Source organism: Ceratotherium simum, chromosome 38 (genome assembly GCF_057802395.1).
Source record: "Ceratotherium simum simum isolate JZ-2026a chromosome 38, ASM5780239v1, whole genome shotgun sequence".
Lineage (NCBI taxonomy): Eukaryota > Metazoa > Chordata > Mammalia > Perissodactyla > Rhinocerotidae > Ceratotherium > Ceratotherium simum.
In genome coordinates, this window is record NC_141937.1 from 23,285,115 (window position 1) to 23,303,599 (window position 18,485).

The window sequence follows — 18,485 nt, forward strand, 5'->3', positions numbered from 1 at the left end:
ATTTTATAGGACACTTACCATGTATAAACACTATGCTAAGCAATTATGCGCATTTCCTCATTTAATATTCATAAAAAACTCAATGAGGTAAGTGTTATTATCTTCATTTCACGAATGAGGATTCTGAGGCTCAGAGAAGTAAACTGCCCACAATAGTGGGCAGAGATTTGAGTTCAGATGTGTTGGACTTGAGCGTCTGTTACTCCTCTCTCTACCTGTCTCTCAATCACATATGACTACATGACACGAGCAGTGGGGGGTACACTTCCGCATGGGTGAAACTGAGCATGTTAAATGATCAAATGCCCAAGTTTACGGAATTGATGTAGTAAGAGAAAAAATATGAGAAAGGTTACTGTGAGGAAAATATAGTCTTATAAATTAAAACCCCAAGTCTTGTAATACTTTTCATTTTCTTGACAGGAAATAATCAAAGAACTTACGTGTGAGAAAATAGCTTCGACTCATACTCTGTGAACAGTTCATCAGCCTTACAAAAGACACAGCTGGAAAAGAAGAAATTATCAGAGAAATACTACAAACATAACCATAATCAGCTTATTCCTAAGAGAGGCCTAGTACTTTATACTTCACTTTTTCTTTACAACAAATATGCCCTTTTAGAAAAAAAATTACATGGTTTTCACTATGTGGTCTTTGAGTTTCTTTCTTTTTTTAAAGTTAGATTAATAATACGTCTCTCCTTCTGTCTGAATTCAGATGACAAAGTTCTATTACATGAGCCACCGTCTCCTCCGTCAGAAGAGACCCAGCACAGTGCAGTGATGCTGGTTCACTGCGTTTCCCCCACTACCCACCAGTTGAGAGGAAGTCTGGCTGGCCGGAGGTGGCAGACTGTTGCAGACTCGATAACATTCCGGGACGGGGGTCCCTCCAGCTTTTGCACAGACTCTCTGACGAGCTTCTGGAATTTACTCAGCTCTTCCATGTGTGTTGTAAGTAAGAACTGAAGACCTCTGCAGTCGTGGAACCTGATCCCCACCACCAGCACCACGCACGACACAAAGAAAAGAACCGTAGGTCAACTTCCTCAAATTCAGAAGATGGTTGCCAAACAAACCGCTCAAGAAACTGCCACACTTCACCCATTCCCACCTGAGTGAGTTGACCTCAGGAGTGTGCTCAATTGGTTTCTACCAGCAGACAAGGAATAGTCAACACTGGGTTGTCTACTGTAAAAGATAAAGGAAAGTCTGATAGTTCTGTCCCCGGGAACTGAGAAACAGTACACGAAATCTGTCTCTGTCTCAGATGTCTTTGAAAGACCAGGACGGCCACATGCTTTCTTTTTAACGCTGACTGACTACAGATGTCCCTCCTGACAGCCTCGTTCTATGTGGAGAAGTGACGGCAGGATGAAAAACAAAGAAAATTGGCAAGAAAGAAGAAAAATAGCCAAGAGTTATATTCCTTGTTACAAGGAGATTTTATATATATATAAAGAATTTACTCTCCAGGAATTTTGTCAAGCACTTCTATATAATCTCAATAGATACTATTGTGCTCACGTTATGGATAAAGCTTAATGAATTAAAGTAATTTAAAGTTACAAAGTTATTTTGTGGCAAAGTTAGGAATTAAACTCAAACGCAACGCTCTTAATCATTTTTGATAAACTACGACTCAAATGAGCTAAGGGAAAAATGTATGGATGTGTGTGTTATGGGTTTATGAGAGGATAAAGTCTAGAATAATAAGAAATTAGAAAATGGAAAATACAGACAGGATTTGTTTGCTTTCTAAGTTAAGAGTATATCCCTCTCCTTCCTAAAATGCACTATGCCCTTCTCTCCAAATTGTTCAAAAGAGCCCACCCTCCCTTCCTGAAGGCTTCCCTAACATATCACAACTCTTATCTATGTTTCTTTCTGTACATGGAGTTTATTAAAAATATCATTCGAGTACTTAATGTTCAGTTTTTGTACATACTCATATTTCTCAAATTACTCATGGGTCTTATCTTCTCAATAAGCTAATTTTTAGAAAGCAAGAATTAGATCACATCCTTTTTTTAAAACCTATGTAATAGACACAGAATAGCTGCTCAATAATTTCTAAAAGAATCTACATAGATACTTGAACAAAATCAGGTTAGGTATCAATATTATTCAAAAAAAGAAAAAGTTTTTTATTCCTAACTTATTTAGAAATTTAAACTTCTCTTCAAAAATTAACATTTGAACCAAAGGGAAGAAGTGATGGCTTTGGAAAAATGCTCTCCACTAACTCATGTCTGAGTTACGTGACTAGAGGCTGAAAAATATTGTCATAGTTCAGTATTTAACGAGTCTTAGCAACAGTCTCTCTTGCAGCTCCTATAAACAAAACAGAAGAAAACATAGTAATGGAAGGTAACTCTTCAACACCAAACTAAATTGGTAGGCTCTACTTTAAGTAAGCACTTTACAAACATTAATTCAGTAATCCGCACAACAATGCCGTGTGGTTTTACAGATGAAGAAACTAAGGCAAAGAGAGCTTCTGTGATTTTCCCAGGGTCACAGAGCGGGTAAGTGGTAGAGGTGCAATATGAGCACAGGCAGTCTGCCTGGAGGGTCCACCCACGCTCTTAACCACGAAGCTACACAGCCTTCCCAAGAATCATTAACCAGCACATAGGAGTAATTTGGCTTTTGAGTTATCAATCTCATTAAAAAATGTAGCAGCAGTGTGTCAAAATGATCTCTGAATATATAGGTAATATAAAAAAATATTAACTTTCTGGTAAGTTATACATTTTAAAATGTGTTTCGTTACTTTCTATTTATTTCTAATGTTTTTTAAAAGAACGTTTCTATAATGAACGTATGTTTTATGTTTCCTATTGGTCCCTTTAAAAGCCCTGGGACCTCAAAACATTTAATAGGGGATATGTTCTAATATGGGGATGCACAACTTTTAAGTAGTTTCTGTGTGATTTTAGAAAAACAAGTTTAAGATTTTTAAATATTTTCTTATCAGCTGATTCCACAAAATGGCAGAACACATTAGGATACAGCTTTTAAAACTGGATAAAATGAATCACGACTTAAATGACAACTTATCCCAGAACAGTGATTCTTGGGCTTAATAGGGAAAAGGGAAGTGCATTCAAGAGCATAATATACTGCATATATCTCAGAGAGGAGAAGCTCATCAGGTTTCGTATGGTGAAAAAGATGATGATTGTAATAAAGTACACACAAGCTAGTAACAACACATGGAAATTTAGCATCTCTCTCTAGTGTTTTAGCAGACATTTGGAAAAGCTTTTAGAAGGGTAAATGAAATCACTCTACAACATTTCCAAAATATTCTTATGCTGAATTTTCACTGAAAACTAACATCAATCCCAAGGCTGACCTTACACTGAGATGTAATCTGAGAAGCAATAAAAGATCCTCTTTCTATTCCCCAGCTAGAATCAACAGTCCTGCCACAACACCTAAATTCCCCACATTAGACAGACATTCCTTTGGATTAAATCACTGAAGGCACTTTTGATAATGAGTAAACTTGTTCTTTGGGAAGGATTATTCATCATTTATACATCAAGAGTAATAATCCAACTTACCCATGAAGACCCTGAAGAATGGTTAGTGTTGAAGAGAAGACAGATGAGGAAGAGAGAGCAGGTAACTACAATATAACACCTGGGCTGCCGTTGCACTATGAGGCTTAGTTCTTAGGGAATATCACACAGGGAAGTATGAATGCCTTACTCTAAGCACGGAATTCTCCAAAACAAAGTCTATATCAAAACTCTGCTTGGGGGCCGGCCCCGTGGCTTTGTGGTTAAGTGCGAGCGCTCCACTACTGGTGGCCCGGGTTCGGATCCTGGGCGCGCACCGACGCACCGCTTGTCCAGCCATGTTGAGGCGGCGTCCCACATACAGCAACTAGAGGGGATGTGCAACTATGACATACAACTATTTACTGGGACTTTGGGGAAAAAAAGGAGGAGGACTGGCAATAGATCTTAGCTCAGAGCCGGTCTTCCTCAGGAAAAAGAGGAGGATTGGCACAGATGGTACCTCAGGGCTGATCTTCCTCACACACAAAAAAAACAACAACAAAAACTCCTGCTTAAAGTTGGCTTTAAGCAACTTTGTCCAACAAAGGTACCAAGAAAATACTTTAACCAGATTAACAAAACAACAACACTAATTGTACCTCTTAATACCAAATGATCTACATATTTGGGGTGACTACTCATATAGTTATTCTATTTTGTAGAATTTCCTTACTTCTCTGACATAGAAAGCTTGCCAGTTTGTTGCTTGTAGTTGCTGGTTATTTCATTTCGCACCCGTTGAACAAGCTCCTCATCAATAGCAAATTCTATTGCTCTGTGGATCACATTCAGCCACCAAGGAGAATTAGAATATATCTGTAAAAAAAGACAACAGCTGATGAATTAATTTTTTTTAGTACTCACTATGTTTCTATCACTGGGAAAGATGCTGTGAAAAATTCAAAGGAAGTAATAAATGCAACACTCAAGAGAGTTATAACAGTGGGGAGACAAGTATACATACTCTATATACACGGGTGAGTAACTTTTGCATAGATAATTAGAGAACATCTGTTTCCTGACTACTCTAGATGAATCTGAATTTATTGTATATACTTGTATAATAAAGCTGTGCTATATAAATACCAAAATGAAAATTCAGTACTCACTCTACATATTTGAAAAGATAACAGGTTTCTTTCTCAGCATAAAAGACAGACATCATATTCATCTTCAACTAACTGAACCAGATTCTACTCAATGAATAATCTATGATAACTAACAAAATTATATGCCTGAATACCAAACAATCAATGGATGAGGAAGAACAAAACGTGAAGTAACTTGCTAAAATCAAAAAGTAAAAGACAGTGTATCGTGTAGCCTTCTCTTCAGCCTTCACTACTGATTTCATAAAAGAGCAATTTTAGCAATGACAAACGGCACATATTCCGTAAGAAAAATACCTATGGTTCTAACGTTCTGACGTCTTAAAAGCAAAGATTCTGGAAACATATACATCTCAGACCTAAAGGAGGTTATGGAAGTCTTTATTTTCTTCAAAGGACAACTTGTTATACACCCAAGGGAAGAGGAAATCCATTATAGCTTAAAAGAAGTGAAAGAGAATAACCTCAAAATAGGTGATTATCTATGCATCTCTTCGTTCAGTCAATAAACACTGCTAGTGGCAAATGAACTTGCACTGGGGGCCAGGCACTGCCCCGGGGGCTAAGCGTTCCAAGACGAATCAGAAAGTTCGAGTTGCTCCCCAAGCCACAGCGTTACGTGGAGACGAGCACAGGTAAGAAAGGCATTTCAGGGACAGACCTTTCTCTGGAGCTCACGCACGGCCTGCTGTACGGGCAGCAGAGCCTGCTGCGCTTCGGCGACTTCCGCGTTACACTTGCTCATGTAATGCTCCCGCAGCTGCTGGGCCTGTGCCGGAACAGGGAACAAGCATAAGCCTCCACTCAGGTCCAGAAAATAGCGTAGCGTGATGTTTCAGGAATGTGATTATTTTATATAGTTAAAGCAACTTAATTGAAGCAGAAAACTCTACAGGTACACTGTAGGGAATATAAAAGCCATGCTAGAAATTCCTAAGACATATACTGAAGAGAATACATTCACCTGTAAGTCACAAAATTTAAGAAATCCCAAGGCTCTGCTCTCCAAATTTGAGGTACATGCACGTGCCGCATAACGTTTTGGTAAAGGATGGACTGCATATACAACGGTAATAATAAAATTATTACCACATAGCTTAGGTGTACAGTTGGCTACACTATATAGGTTTGTGTAAGTACACTCCATGATGTTCCTACAAAGACAAAATCGCCTAAGGACGCATTTCTCAGAACATATCTCTGTCATTAATCGACACATGACTGTAATTAAAGGAGTAAATGTAGTTAAATGAAATCATAAGGGTGGAGCCCTAATCCAATATGACTGGTGCCCTTAAAAGAAGAGAGAGAGACCCCAGGGATGCAAGGCACAGAGAAAAGGCCATGTGAAGACACAGAGAGAAGGCCCCCATCTACAAGCCAAGAAGAGAGGCCTCAGGAGAAACCAAACCTGCCCACGCCTTGATCTTGGACCTCTACCCTCCTGAACTGCGAGAAACAAATTTCTGCTGTTTAAGCCCCCCAGCCTGTGGCAGTTTGTTAAGGCAGCCTTAGTAGATAAATACGACAAGGATTTAAACATTCTTCCCCTTCCAACTTTTCAAGACAAGAAGGATCATATTTGCAAGCAACAGAAATACTGAAAAACTTTATTCTTATACATTCCCATTAGGAAACTTATATGAAAATTCTTCACTTCCTTCTGTTTAACTGAAACACTTAACTGGCTCGTGAAACTATTTCATAAATGAAGAGAGGGGATCAGAGACCACATGGGTTAGTGGAAGAAAAACTGGAAAGACTACTGAACTGGAAATCCTAATGCTTCCACTTAGTAGTGGGTTGAGACACATGAACTTGCCAATACTGGACCACTTTTGACTTACAAAAACGCCTATGTCATGAGGTCAACTGAACAGACACATCTCTCTGGACTAGCCACTTCACTTCCCTGGGCTTCCACTACTTCACTCGCAAAAGCAGGTGCTGAAGCAGACGATCTCTCGGATCTTATCCAGCTTTGAGATACGTGGCTTCATATTCTACCAGAGCTGGGCAAAGTGATAATGTGGCCTCCTCAGAAATACATCTATGTGGTATAAAATCTCTTCCTTATGACGCATTTTTCCTTTTCCTGTCACAATTTTCCAATTAATTTCTATTAAAATTCCTTGGCTATAACTACGTGGTCATTAGAGCTGTTTACTAATAGATTGAACTATCTCCCAGAGAGCTTCCTATCACTGAAGGTATTTAAACAAAGAGTGACTAATTATACAAGGATTAGATGCCTGCACTGGGAATAAAATTTCACTCAAAAATTTCCAACACTCAGACTGCCATCTAATATCAAGAAAGGGCTGTACATACTTAGACAATCTCATTTTTTATCTTGTTGATTCAAATAAAGGCTACACTTATAGGTCCAATACATGTCAAATACATCTACTACTCTTTTGATTTTAACTTTGCTATCTCTCTTTGATCTTTAAAAAGGCAAAAATCCATGGGGGAATTAGCATAATAAACTTATTAACAATTTATAATGAAATAATTTATAATATCACTCTTTCCAATGAGAGGCAATACTCACTGTAGAGGGAACTTCTTTGAGAGGACATAAGAAATACCATTGAAAATTTGAGTTTATTTACTGCCTTAAATAATACACACAGAGGTAGAGAAAGTACAAAACCTTTTATTTTTACTAAACTACATCTTTCGCAGATCTGCCATGAGATCAACAAGGTCTCCTTTCTTCATTTGTTGTTTATTTACATCCTGTGCTACCAACAGCCATATCTACAACAAGCAGTTACCATATAACGGCAAGCAGGTCACCAGAGAAGCAAAATAATATGAAATGTTGCCATTCTCCGCCACCCAAAATCACCACAGCGAAGTCGGAACATGAATGCAGGAGGAAAACATGGTTACCTTTACTTAAATGTTGCATGCCCTAGCAAATATCAATTAGATGGAGCAAGAAGTCTGACAAAAATATTCTGTTACAGACATAACGTAAAAATAATAAATAATTACCTCTTCCTCAAGCCTGCCATCTCGCAAGGTAGGAGGTATCCCTGGATGCTTGGCGACCAACAATTCCATCAAGTTATGGGTAGCATGAAGTCTCTACAAACACACAAAAGGCAATAATTATGACAGCCAATGGAGCAGACATTAAAGGGAGAATCTACTAGTAATACGGCATACACAGCACTAACACTACATTTAAGATCAGATCACCGAATACTTTTCCTCTAAAACAGTTTTAGTACCAACTTTCTCAGAAAAAAACAGTCAGTTTTAGAGTAAAGGTCTGAATTCATGACATAAATTGTATTCAATTAAAAATATACAGTCTTATGAAATTGTCTATTTAGCAAAATATACAATAAAGGAATATTTCTTCCATTATACACGCATTTGTCTAGATGGAGAACTATAAGTACACCAAGTAAGTCCAGTAAAGTAGAAACGCTGACCGCACAAACTTGATTCCTCTTCGCCTAGGAAATGAGTCTGGATGAGCCTACCAGCTACATTAGGATAAAAATAAGGATAAGGAAATACATAAGAAATCAGGGGTGACCCGGATCTGCTGAACTTAAGAGCTGAAAAGGGGAGGAGCTGGAGGTGAAGACGGTGCAGCAAGAAGGAAAAAACTCCATCTTATATCTCTGATTCAATCTAAGTCAAGCTTCTCACCGTGATACTGAGTCTGCAGCTGGTTAGAGGCTCCCTGTGGAGTCAAGGGCTATGAGAAGAAATAAAGTGTAAGTAGTTTCTATCTAACTTGAGTCTTTACTTGGGAAGATAGTTAAGGGCTAAAGGATGATGAGAAAAGAGTCCTTCTGGTAAGATCTGATTTGCTGCCAGTGATTTGAGACCACAAAGGTTTACTATGTTGGGCTACAAGTTATAGGCCACTGCCCAGATCTTTGTAGAGTTAATCTTTGAAGAGTTATCTCAAACATCTTAGGTCTTTCCAACACGGTTTCATAGACAACATAATCAGTAACACTACCCGATTTAATAGCAACAAAAGTATCAATAGCACTAGAGAAACAAAGCCGTAGAAACTCGCCTCCACTTCTCGACATGCACTTACGGAAGAGGACTTCTGTGGCCTTCGGTACAAAGTGGAGGAAGGGACTGGAGGAATACTTGCCTCTCTCCACCCCCTTACGTGTGTTATCCCAAGGGAACAGAGTGGCTAATCAGACTGGACAGAGCAGACATTCAGGCTTTGCTTTCCCAGTAGGTGGGGTTACTGTGCCTCAAATGCAAGAGCCAGGCTGACTGCTGACTCTTCACTCGTGAACTCAGGCGTAGCAGACATATCTGTTTCCTTGCCAACACTTCTCCTTTTGTTTGCTTTATTCAGGGGCACAATATCTTTGCACTTCCTCCTCCTTTCACGAGGTAAACACATTTGCTTAAGGTCCAGGGCCCGCCCTCTGTAATCCTTATCCATGCACAATATTAGCAGACTTGTATTTAGTTCTCTCTCTCCTCGCTTCCCCAGACAAATGAGGCAAATGTGAACATGGAGGTCCCAAGGTCTAGATTCTGAATGGTAAAGAAGCCTCACCTGGGACTCAAGCCTAAACCCACCAAGGTTAAGAAAAGTGGTCCTTATTTACCGTTTAGCGAGAGAGCCTTATCTAAAGGATCCACTGGACAGAACCAAGGAGAAGAGATTTCACGTTTAAGTATTACAATTCAAATATCCAAATCTCCCTAAAAGATCTCCAAAAATTAAATAGAAGATCACTGGATAGGTTTTATTATTGTTCCATTGCTGAGTTTAGCTCATTTTCTTTTTTTTTTGGTGAATACCATTGAACAAATATGTTAATGTTAACATGCAAAAGTGATAAAACTGACCCCATTCTTTGAAGTACAAATACCTGGGCTGTTTACCTAGTGTAGGTTAGACATATGGAGTCAGCCTTGTGATTAATACTGGCCTGAGCAGGTGGAATAGTAGTGATCTCAAACTTTCGTGTATATACAAATCACCTTGGGTGCTTATTAAAAGAAGTGAATCCTAAGCTTCATCCCCAGAGATTATGATTCAGTCCATTTGTTACCGATCATCCTCTTAAATATTCGGAAATATTATTTTGTAAAAAACAAATAGAATCTATGCTCGAAACTGCTTAGTTTTGACTTACTTGCAGTGAATCGGTTTTGAGTTTCGCCTTGTGTTCCTCAGATGAACGTAACACTTCTCTGTACAGTTCTGCTGCCAAGGCATACTCACCTGAAGAATTAACATGTATTTAAAGCATGAGAGTCATGTATTGGTCTCCCAATGTCATCTACTTATCTATTATCTTAAAACATCTACTGTAAAGGTGTGACAATGATTACAACTCACTATTTTTTTTTTTAAGAAAAGGAATTTAACTCAGTATTAATATGACTGCCCTAGTAAAAAAGCTGATGATAGCTGCTTTTTTTTCCTAAATCCACAGAACAGAACACCAATCAAATAAATTTATAATGTTTTAAAAGTATAATGAGGCCAGCCTTGGTGGCCTAGTGGTTAAGTTCAGTATGCTCTGCTTTGGGAGCCTGGGCTTGGTTCCCGGGTGTAGACCTACACCACTCCTCTGTCAGTGGCCATGCTGTGGCAGTGACTCACACACAAAAAGAGGAAGATTGGCAACAGACGTTAGCTCAGGGTGAATCTTCCTCAGTAAAAAGAGTAAGATTGGCAATAGATGTTAGCTCAGGGTGAATCTTCCTCAACAAAAAACAAAAAAAGAAAAAAATTGTACTGAAAAAGAAAACTCTGGATTAACTTTTAATTTAGACAAACGATTTTCCTCTGAAGTTAAAGGGGGCCAATTAGCAGTTATTATGATGTTTGACATTCAGGACAACTTTGGAGTAATTATAGATATTTATAAACAAATATGCAAAACACTATGACCAACGTACACATAATTCTCAGAAAAATAATATACTCTTCTTGATAGGTATTATTCTTCTCCGTATTAGGCCAACATGATTTATAATGAAAAACTGCATTTCAAAAATGTAGGGATTCTTCTTTCTATTTCTGGTCACAAAAATCACAATTAGTCTGAGATTTATGCTGTTTTTTATTGTTCATAATTAGCAGCTCATTTAAATAAAATAATTCAAAAAGTATCAGTTAAAGCACAGGTTGGCAAACTATGGCCCATGGGTCATAGCTGACTCTCTGCATTTTTGTAGGGTCCAGGAGCTAAGAATAGTTTTCAGATTTTTAATAGGTGAAAAACATTCAGAATAATAATAATATTTTCTGACATGTGAAAATTATACAAAATCAAATTTCAGGGCCCAGGAATAAAGCTTTATCGAAACTCAGCCATGCTCGTTGGTTTATGTACTGTCTGTGGCTGCTTCTGCATTACAACAAGAGCTGAGTAGTTGCGACAGACCTTATGGCTCTCAAAGCCTAACGTATTCATTATCTCGTTCTTTTGGAAAAAGAATGATGACACTTCAATGAAAGGAGAGGTGAACATTTTTAATGGCTTGAATAACGGAACCTATCTTATTTGCTACCTGGGGAAAAACTCAAAACTGGTAATTTATAAATACAATTAACATAAAAATCTAACAGTGGCAAAATCATGAAATACAAAAAAAATGGTATAGAGATGTTCTAGTTTCAGTTTGCTAAGAAAGCTTTTCTCCTGATCATCACATACACTTTTTTTTAACTTCAAACTAGTTTTATTAATATCGTGGATTTAGAACTCTGTTCATAGCCATAATGAGTTTTCTATATATACACTTTTGTAAATTTTGTTGTTGGTTCTCTCTCTCTCTTTTTGTTAAAGGCAATTACACATATTTTATTGTGGTAACATATACATAACACAAAATTTACCATTTTAACCATTTTTAAGTGTGTAGTTCAGTAGCATTAAGTACATTAACACTGTTGTGCAAAACACTTACTTTTATACCATTGCTTTATATATAGTTTCTAAAGCACACATTTTCACATACTTTTATAGTCAGCCAATTTCTATTCACATTGATAAGGGAGAAGATTATTTTCATAATAATAAAGTTATATTATAATGTAGGAATAACATTCAATCATCTTCACACACTGAGCTCTCTTTTATTAGTTTTGAAGATTCTTGTAAAGCTTTTCAAAAGACATATGGATTCTATTATTTATTTCTAGTATTTATACTATCACTTATTGAGAATAATTCATTTAACAATTCTCCCTTCATAATCACTTTACCTTTTAAAGGTGGTACAATGACTAGACTATAATATAAGCAGGTGAATCTGAACTATGCACTATAAAGCTTTTCTTTTTTTTTTTAAAAGACATGCTTTCTGGGGAAGACACAAAAATATGCATATTCAATAAGTTATACAAGTTTAAGCCAAATTTGGAAATACCCATTCTTTGCCACTTGAGGGCACTAACATTTCCAAGTAAATAAATCACACTGGACTTGATATCGCCAAGCTAATCTTCTCCAAAAAATATGTACAAAACACATGGTACAAAATTGGCATAATATCATGTTTTTAATACCATAATCCATGAGGACTTCAGAGTATGCACTGTATAACATAATATACATTTGCATATAATATAAGCAAGTCCTTCTAGAGTCTGAAATTAATTTTAGATTTATTTTAGAAGTTAGATCTTCACTGTCTGATCTCGACATTGGAACAGTTTGAACTATGTAAGTTAAATATGTAATGTTACTTTTTTTTTCGCTGAGGAAGATTCGACCTGAGCTAACAACCGTGCCAATCTTCCTCTATTTTTTAGGATGTGGGCCATAAATCCATCACAGTTAAGTTTATAATTACAATTAAACTAAGAACAGACATATCCAAATTAGGACTTTCTGACAGGAATTTCTTTTAACAAATAGCAGTAGTTTCCAAGCACAGAAAGACAAAGAACTACGTGGGAATGCAGCGGATACTATCTGAAAAGAGCAGTGATGTATATGCCATAGCATGGTATTTTGCCACCAGGAGCCAACTACACACTGACCCTGCTACAGTGCTACAGTGTTGGAAATGACCAGATGAATAACCTTTTCTCCCAATCCCCATATCATGCATAACTTCACAGCAGGGAAAAGGAGACAATAAATCTGAAAAGGAGAGTAGAAAAAAGGGCAAGTGAAGAAATTCATTCCCTGTCTGAGCTTCTGAGTCATAACGACATAGAATAAAATGAGGTATGCATTTTCAGAATCAAGATGGAAATCTGAAATTTATTTTTATTATTGTCACAATCTACAATATATTACTCCATTTTAGATTTTTTTTTTCTTTTTTCTCCCCAAAGCCCCAGTACATAGTTGTGTAGCATAGTTGTAGAATTGTAGCTCTTCTATGTGGGATGTTGCCTCAGCATGGCTTGATGAGCAGTGAACAGGTCTGTGCCCAGGATCCGAACCGGTGAACCCTGGGCTGCCGAAGCGGAACACACAAACTTAACTGTTACACCACTGGGCCGGCCTCATTTTAGAAATTTTTAATGGAGAGTTTCAACCTACTATAGACAGCATAACATTGATGTTTATAAATGTCTGTCTGATAAAGAAGCATAGTACAATAAAAAAATAGTTGACTTGAAATCAAAAGACCCAGGGAAAATTCTATGCCACTTATTAGCTATAATCTTGAGAAAGCAACTAAGCCTTCTGAACTCTAGTTTTCTCATGTAAAATGGGGATGATAATACTTCAATCATTGGGTAATTATAAGGATAAAACAGAATATACACACGACAGTGTGTATAGCATAATATAAAATGCTTGTAGAAAAATGATCATTTCCCAGATATGATGCTAGATTTAAATGATCTGAAAATATTTTAATTAGTATATTCATTATTCAAGTATTTTAAAGACCAAGCACACATATTTCTTATCTGTGATAGTCAAGTATTCTGTAGGTTTTAATTACAACTATTCCACTCAATTAATTTGGGACTGAGAGAAACTGATATTAGATACGACACACAACTCCCTAATTTTTGCCTAATTATTTCCAAGTCAAAATAAAGTTTAATTTTTAAAAAAATATTTTCTACTAAAAAGTTGCCTTACTTAGTCTTTCACTATGGCCTGTAAAGCACAGATCATTTTAGATTTTAGATTGATGCTTGGAATACTACATAGTCACAGGCACACTTAGCAATTGAGATGGTGATGATTAAGAATTATTAGAGAATCCAAACTTGAAAACCCTGCTGGTTAAATTGTAGATTTCCCAGGGAATGTCCTAGAGGGGAGATTTGCTCACAAAGTTGCATGTGCCATATTTGAACAATTTATCAGGAATATAATACTATGCCCTTTTCTCCTATTATTAGGTATTGATAATAAAATTTGCATTGTCAGCAGGTTGAAAAGTGGTAAGACTCTAAGGTCACTTCATATTACCATAATCAATAACATCATTCCTCATCTACGTGTTTCTATAAAGTTTTCAATGTGCATCCCCAGTTCACATTAAGAGCAATACTTCAAGGGAAGTTAAGCATGCACTATTATCTGCATTTTATTAAGAAACTGAGATTCAGAAACCATGAATAATGTACTCAAGATCACAAGGCACAACTATAGCAAGTAAGAAGCCTCATCTTTTCCAGTTCTTGTCTAGAGCGACTTCTACTCAGCTTCTGCTCTACCCAAGTATCCAGGACAATCAGAGACACTTTCTAGTTTTGGTTCTGTTATGCTGAAGAGCTAATTACTTAAGGCAGGCTACTCTGACCAAAGAGGCTTAGAACATTTCCTTTTATTCTACAAAAGCACAAATTTTTCTGGGCAACTGATTTCTTTTAGGTTTTAGGTAAATGAGAATAATGCTAAATTCTCTCCATGACTGTGTACCCAAGTGGACTAATGGATCAGTCATCTTTGTGGAGAGGATGAAGGAACTGGAATTTACCACGAAATGCCTTTTCAGCTCTAACACTATAATGATAAGCTAACTCCACCGATTTTGTGAGGAATGTAGAAATAAAGAAGCATTTGTATATCCTTAATTACCAAAGTGCAAAAACTGTACATTATTTCACCATTATTAAATACATACATGATTTCGAGGACTATATTATACTTAGTTTTGGAGAGGCTAAATTCAAATTACCTAAACCAAAGCTATTAGAGAAGGTTTTAAAAGTAGCTTTATAAAAAGGTACATTTACATCAGTAATTTCCTCATCACTACAAGAAAGCTCCGAAGAGTTTCTATAGTATAAAAGCCACAAAACTATGCAATCTCATATTATAAATGTAATAATAGATTGAAGTAGTTATTGAAAAGAGCACTCAGTGATTCATTAAAGTTGCAAAAAAGTAACACTTGACTTCAGATAGCCATCATGAAGACAATCTAGAATAAATTGCTGCAAAGAACGAATGATTCTAACACAAAGGTAGAGGCAGTGAGTTAACTTCAAGTTATAGAAGTAAGTTGACTCATAGAAATGAAGCTAATGAGCACATGAAGTAATAGGAAGCTGGTCATACAATTTTATATTTTCATCATCAGTGCACGAATGAGAATTCCCATTGCTTCCACATCCTTGCCAACATTTGATCTGTTTACTCTAAGCCATTCTAATAGGGCATAGTAATATCTCTGTGGTTTGAATTTGCATACACCTAATGACTAATGATGTTGACTACCTTTTCATGTTCTTTTTGTCATCTCTATATATTCATTGAAGTCTCTGTTCAAATATTTTGCCTATTTTCATTGGGTTGTTTCCTTATTATTGGTTTTTAACGGTTCTTTTTATATTCTGGATACAAGTGCTTTCTCAGATATGTGATTTGCAAATATTTTTTCTATTCAATGCCTTATCTTTTTATTTTCTTAAGAGCGCCTTTTGAAAAGTAGAGGTTATTAATTTTGATGAAGTCAAATTTATCACTTTTTCTTTTATGGATTGTGCTTTTGGTGTGATACCTAAGAAATCTTTGCCTAATCCCAAATCACAAATATTTTATCCTGTTTTCTTCTAGAAGTTTCAATTTCAGTTTAATATCCTCTTTATTTTGAAATTTTTATTGTAGTGGAAAGTTGAAGCTTCATTTTTGAATATGGATAACTAATTGTTCCAGCACCATTTACTGAAAGCACTAACTTTTCTCCACTGAAATGCCTTTGCATCTTGGTTAAAAAAAATCAACTGATCATGAATAAGCAGGACTGTTTCTGGACTCTATTCTGTTCCATTGGTCTACTTGCCTATCTTTACGCCGACGTCACACTGTCTTGATTACTGTAGCTTTAAAATAAGTCTTGATTCAGGTAGTATAAATCTTCCAACTGTTTGGTTCTTTTCCAAAGTTGTTTTGGCTGTTCTAGGTGAATTTTGGAATCAGCTTGTCAACTTCTATGAAACAGCCTGCAGAAATCTTGATTGGGAAACTTTGACTGCATTGACTATATATATCAATTTAGGATGAATCAGCATCTTGATAATATTGAGTCTTCTGCTCCATGAACATGATATAATTAGGTGTTCTTCAATTTCTCTCAACAATGCTTATAATTCACAATGTTTCTGTGATTTTTGTATAGATGTTATACATCTTTTTTTCAAGTTGATGCCTAAGTTATTCACATTTTTTGATACTACTATGAATGATGTTGTTGCTATAATTTCTAATTTTTCATTCCTAATATATAGGAATTAAATCAATTTTTATATATTCATCTTGTATGATGCAACCTTGCAAAACTCACTTATTAGTTCTAGTAGTTTTCCTACAGAGACAATCATATTGCAGCAGATAGTTTTATTTTTTTCCCCATCTGATAGCTTGTATTTCTTTTACTTGTCTTACAGCACTGGAGAGAACGCTGGTACCATGTTGAATAGAAGTGGAGAGGAAAGATTCTTGACTTATGATCTTAGAGGAAAAGCATTCAGTTTTCAACTGTTAGGTACAACATTAGCTGTAGGTCTTTTATAGATGCCTTTTATACGAGTGAGAAAATTCTACTTGATACCTAGATTGCTGAAAGTTTTTTTTTTTTTTTTTGTGGTGAGGAAGATTAGCCCTGAGCTAACATCTGTTGCCAATCCTTCTCTTTTTGCTGAGGAAGATTGGCCCTTGGCTAACATCTATGCTCATCTTCCTCTAACTTTATACGTGGGACGCCTGCCACAGCGTGGCTTGATAGGCAGTGCATTGGTCTGCGCCTGGGATCCAAACCTGTGAACCCCGGGCCAACGCAGCTGAGCATGTGAACTTAACCACTACACCACCAGACCAGTCCCTGAAAGTTTTTATCAGGAATGAACGTTGAATTCCGTCAAATACTTTTCCTACACTTATTGAGATGATCACAAAGTTTCTTTTTTAGTTGCTAATTTGGTGAATTATATAAATTGATTTTTGAATATTAAGCCAATCTCGCATTCCCAGGATAAACTCCACTTGGTCATAAGGGATTATCCTTTTCATATGTTGTTGGGTTCACTTTGTTAAACACTTTTAAAGAATTTTGCATTTATGTTCTTGAGTGATACTGGTCTGTAGTTTTGTTTTCTTGTAACGTTTCTGTCTGGTTTTGCAATCAGGGTAACGTTGCCTTAATATAAGTTGGGAAGTATTCCTTCCTTTTCTGTTTTTTGGAGGTTTATATAGATTTAATATTATTTCTTCCTTAAACGTTTGGTAGAATCCACCAATGAAGTCATTTGGGCGTAGAATTTTCTTTGTGGTAAGTTTTTTAACTATATAATTAATTTCTTCATAAACAGGTGGCTATGCCGGTTATCTATTTCCTCCTGAAGTCAGTTTCAGTAGCCTGACTTCTTGAGTGAGTTTTGGTAGTCTGCGTCTTCCAAAGCATTTGCCCACTTATCTAAGTTGTCAAATTTTTGGCATAAAGTTGTTCATAATATTCCTTTATGATACTTTTAAATATCTATAGAATCTGTAGTGATGTAACCTCTCTCATTCTTGATTCCTGATAATGGTAATCTGTGTCGTTTCTTTTTCTGAACAGTTTGACTAGTGGTTTATTAATTTTTATCCATCTTCTCAAAGAATCAGCTTTTGATTTCATTGTTTTTCTCTACGGGTTTTCTGCTTTCCTTTTAATTGATTCCTGCATTGATCTTTACTATTTCCTGTCTTTTGCTGACTTTGTATTTCATTCGTTCTTCTTTTTTTAGTTTCTTAAGGTATCAACGGAAGCCACTGATTTAAAACTTTCTTCTTTTCTAATATAGGTGTTTAGTCCTATAAATTTCCTTTTAATTACTGATTTGCTACATTCCACAAATCTTGAAACACTGTGTTTTCATTTTAATTCACTTCAAAATACTTCCCAGTTTCCCTTTTGATTTATTCTTTAACCAACGATTATTTAGAGGTATTTTATTTAGTTTCCAAATATTTGAGGACTTTCCAGTTATCTTTCTATTTGATATCTAACTTAATTCCACTGTGGTCAGAGAACACACTTTGTAAGACTTGAATCCATTTAAATTCACTGACTTGTTTTACAGCCCAGAATATGCCGTCTTGATAAACATTCCATGTGCATTTGAAAAGCATGTTGGGTTGAGTAAAGTGTTCCATAACTGTTGATTATATCACTTAGATGATAGTATTGAGCTTTCTATGTCCTTACTTATTTTCTGCTTTCTTGTTCTATCAATAATTGAGAGGGGGATGTTGAAATCTCTAACTACAATCACAGATTTGTCTATTTCTCATTGCAGTTCTATCACTTTTTGTTTTATTTATTTTGAAGCCCTGATTTTAAGTGCATAAACATTTAGGATTGTTATTTTCCAGTGA

The 18,485-nt window shown here is 36.2% G+C and overlaps 1 protein-coding gene across 4 annotated transcripts in view; it reads right to left on the reverse strand.

Annotated features, from left to right (window-relative positions):
• The window catches only part of SHPRH (SNF2 histone linker PHD RING helicase), a 90,380-nt gene that overhangs the window by 38,242 nt on the left and 33,653 nt on the right, over positions 1–18,485 (reverse strand). For 3 of the 4 annotated variants that reach the window (XM_087425194.1, XM_087425196.1, XM_087425195.1), the window contains exons 15-20: positions 9,828–9,916; positions 7,687–7,779; positions 5,345–5,452; positions 4,248–4,390; positions 819–992; positions 444–506 (exon numbers count right to left, since the gene is read on the reverse strand). In XM_087425194.1, coding sequence (XP_087281320.1) covers positions 444–506; positions 819–992; positions 4,248–4,390; positions 5,345–5,452; positions 7,687–7,779; positions 9,828–9,916 — 670 coding nt within the window. The remainder of the gene's footprint in view (positions 1–443; positions 507–818; positions 993–4,247; positions 4,391–5,344; positions 5,453–7,686; positions 7,780–9,827; positions 9,917–18,485) is intronic. The other variant, XM_087425197.1, reaches the window with a different exon arrangement.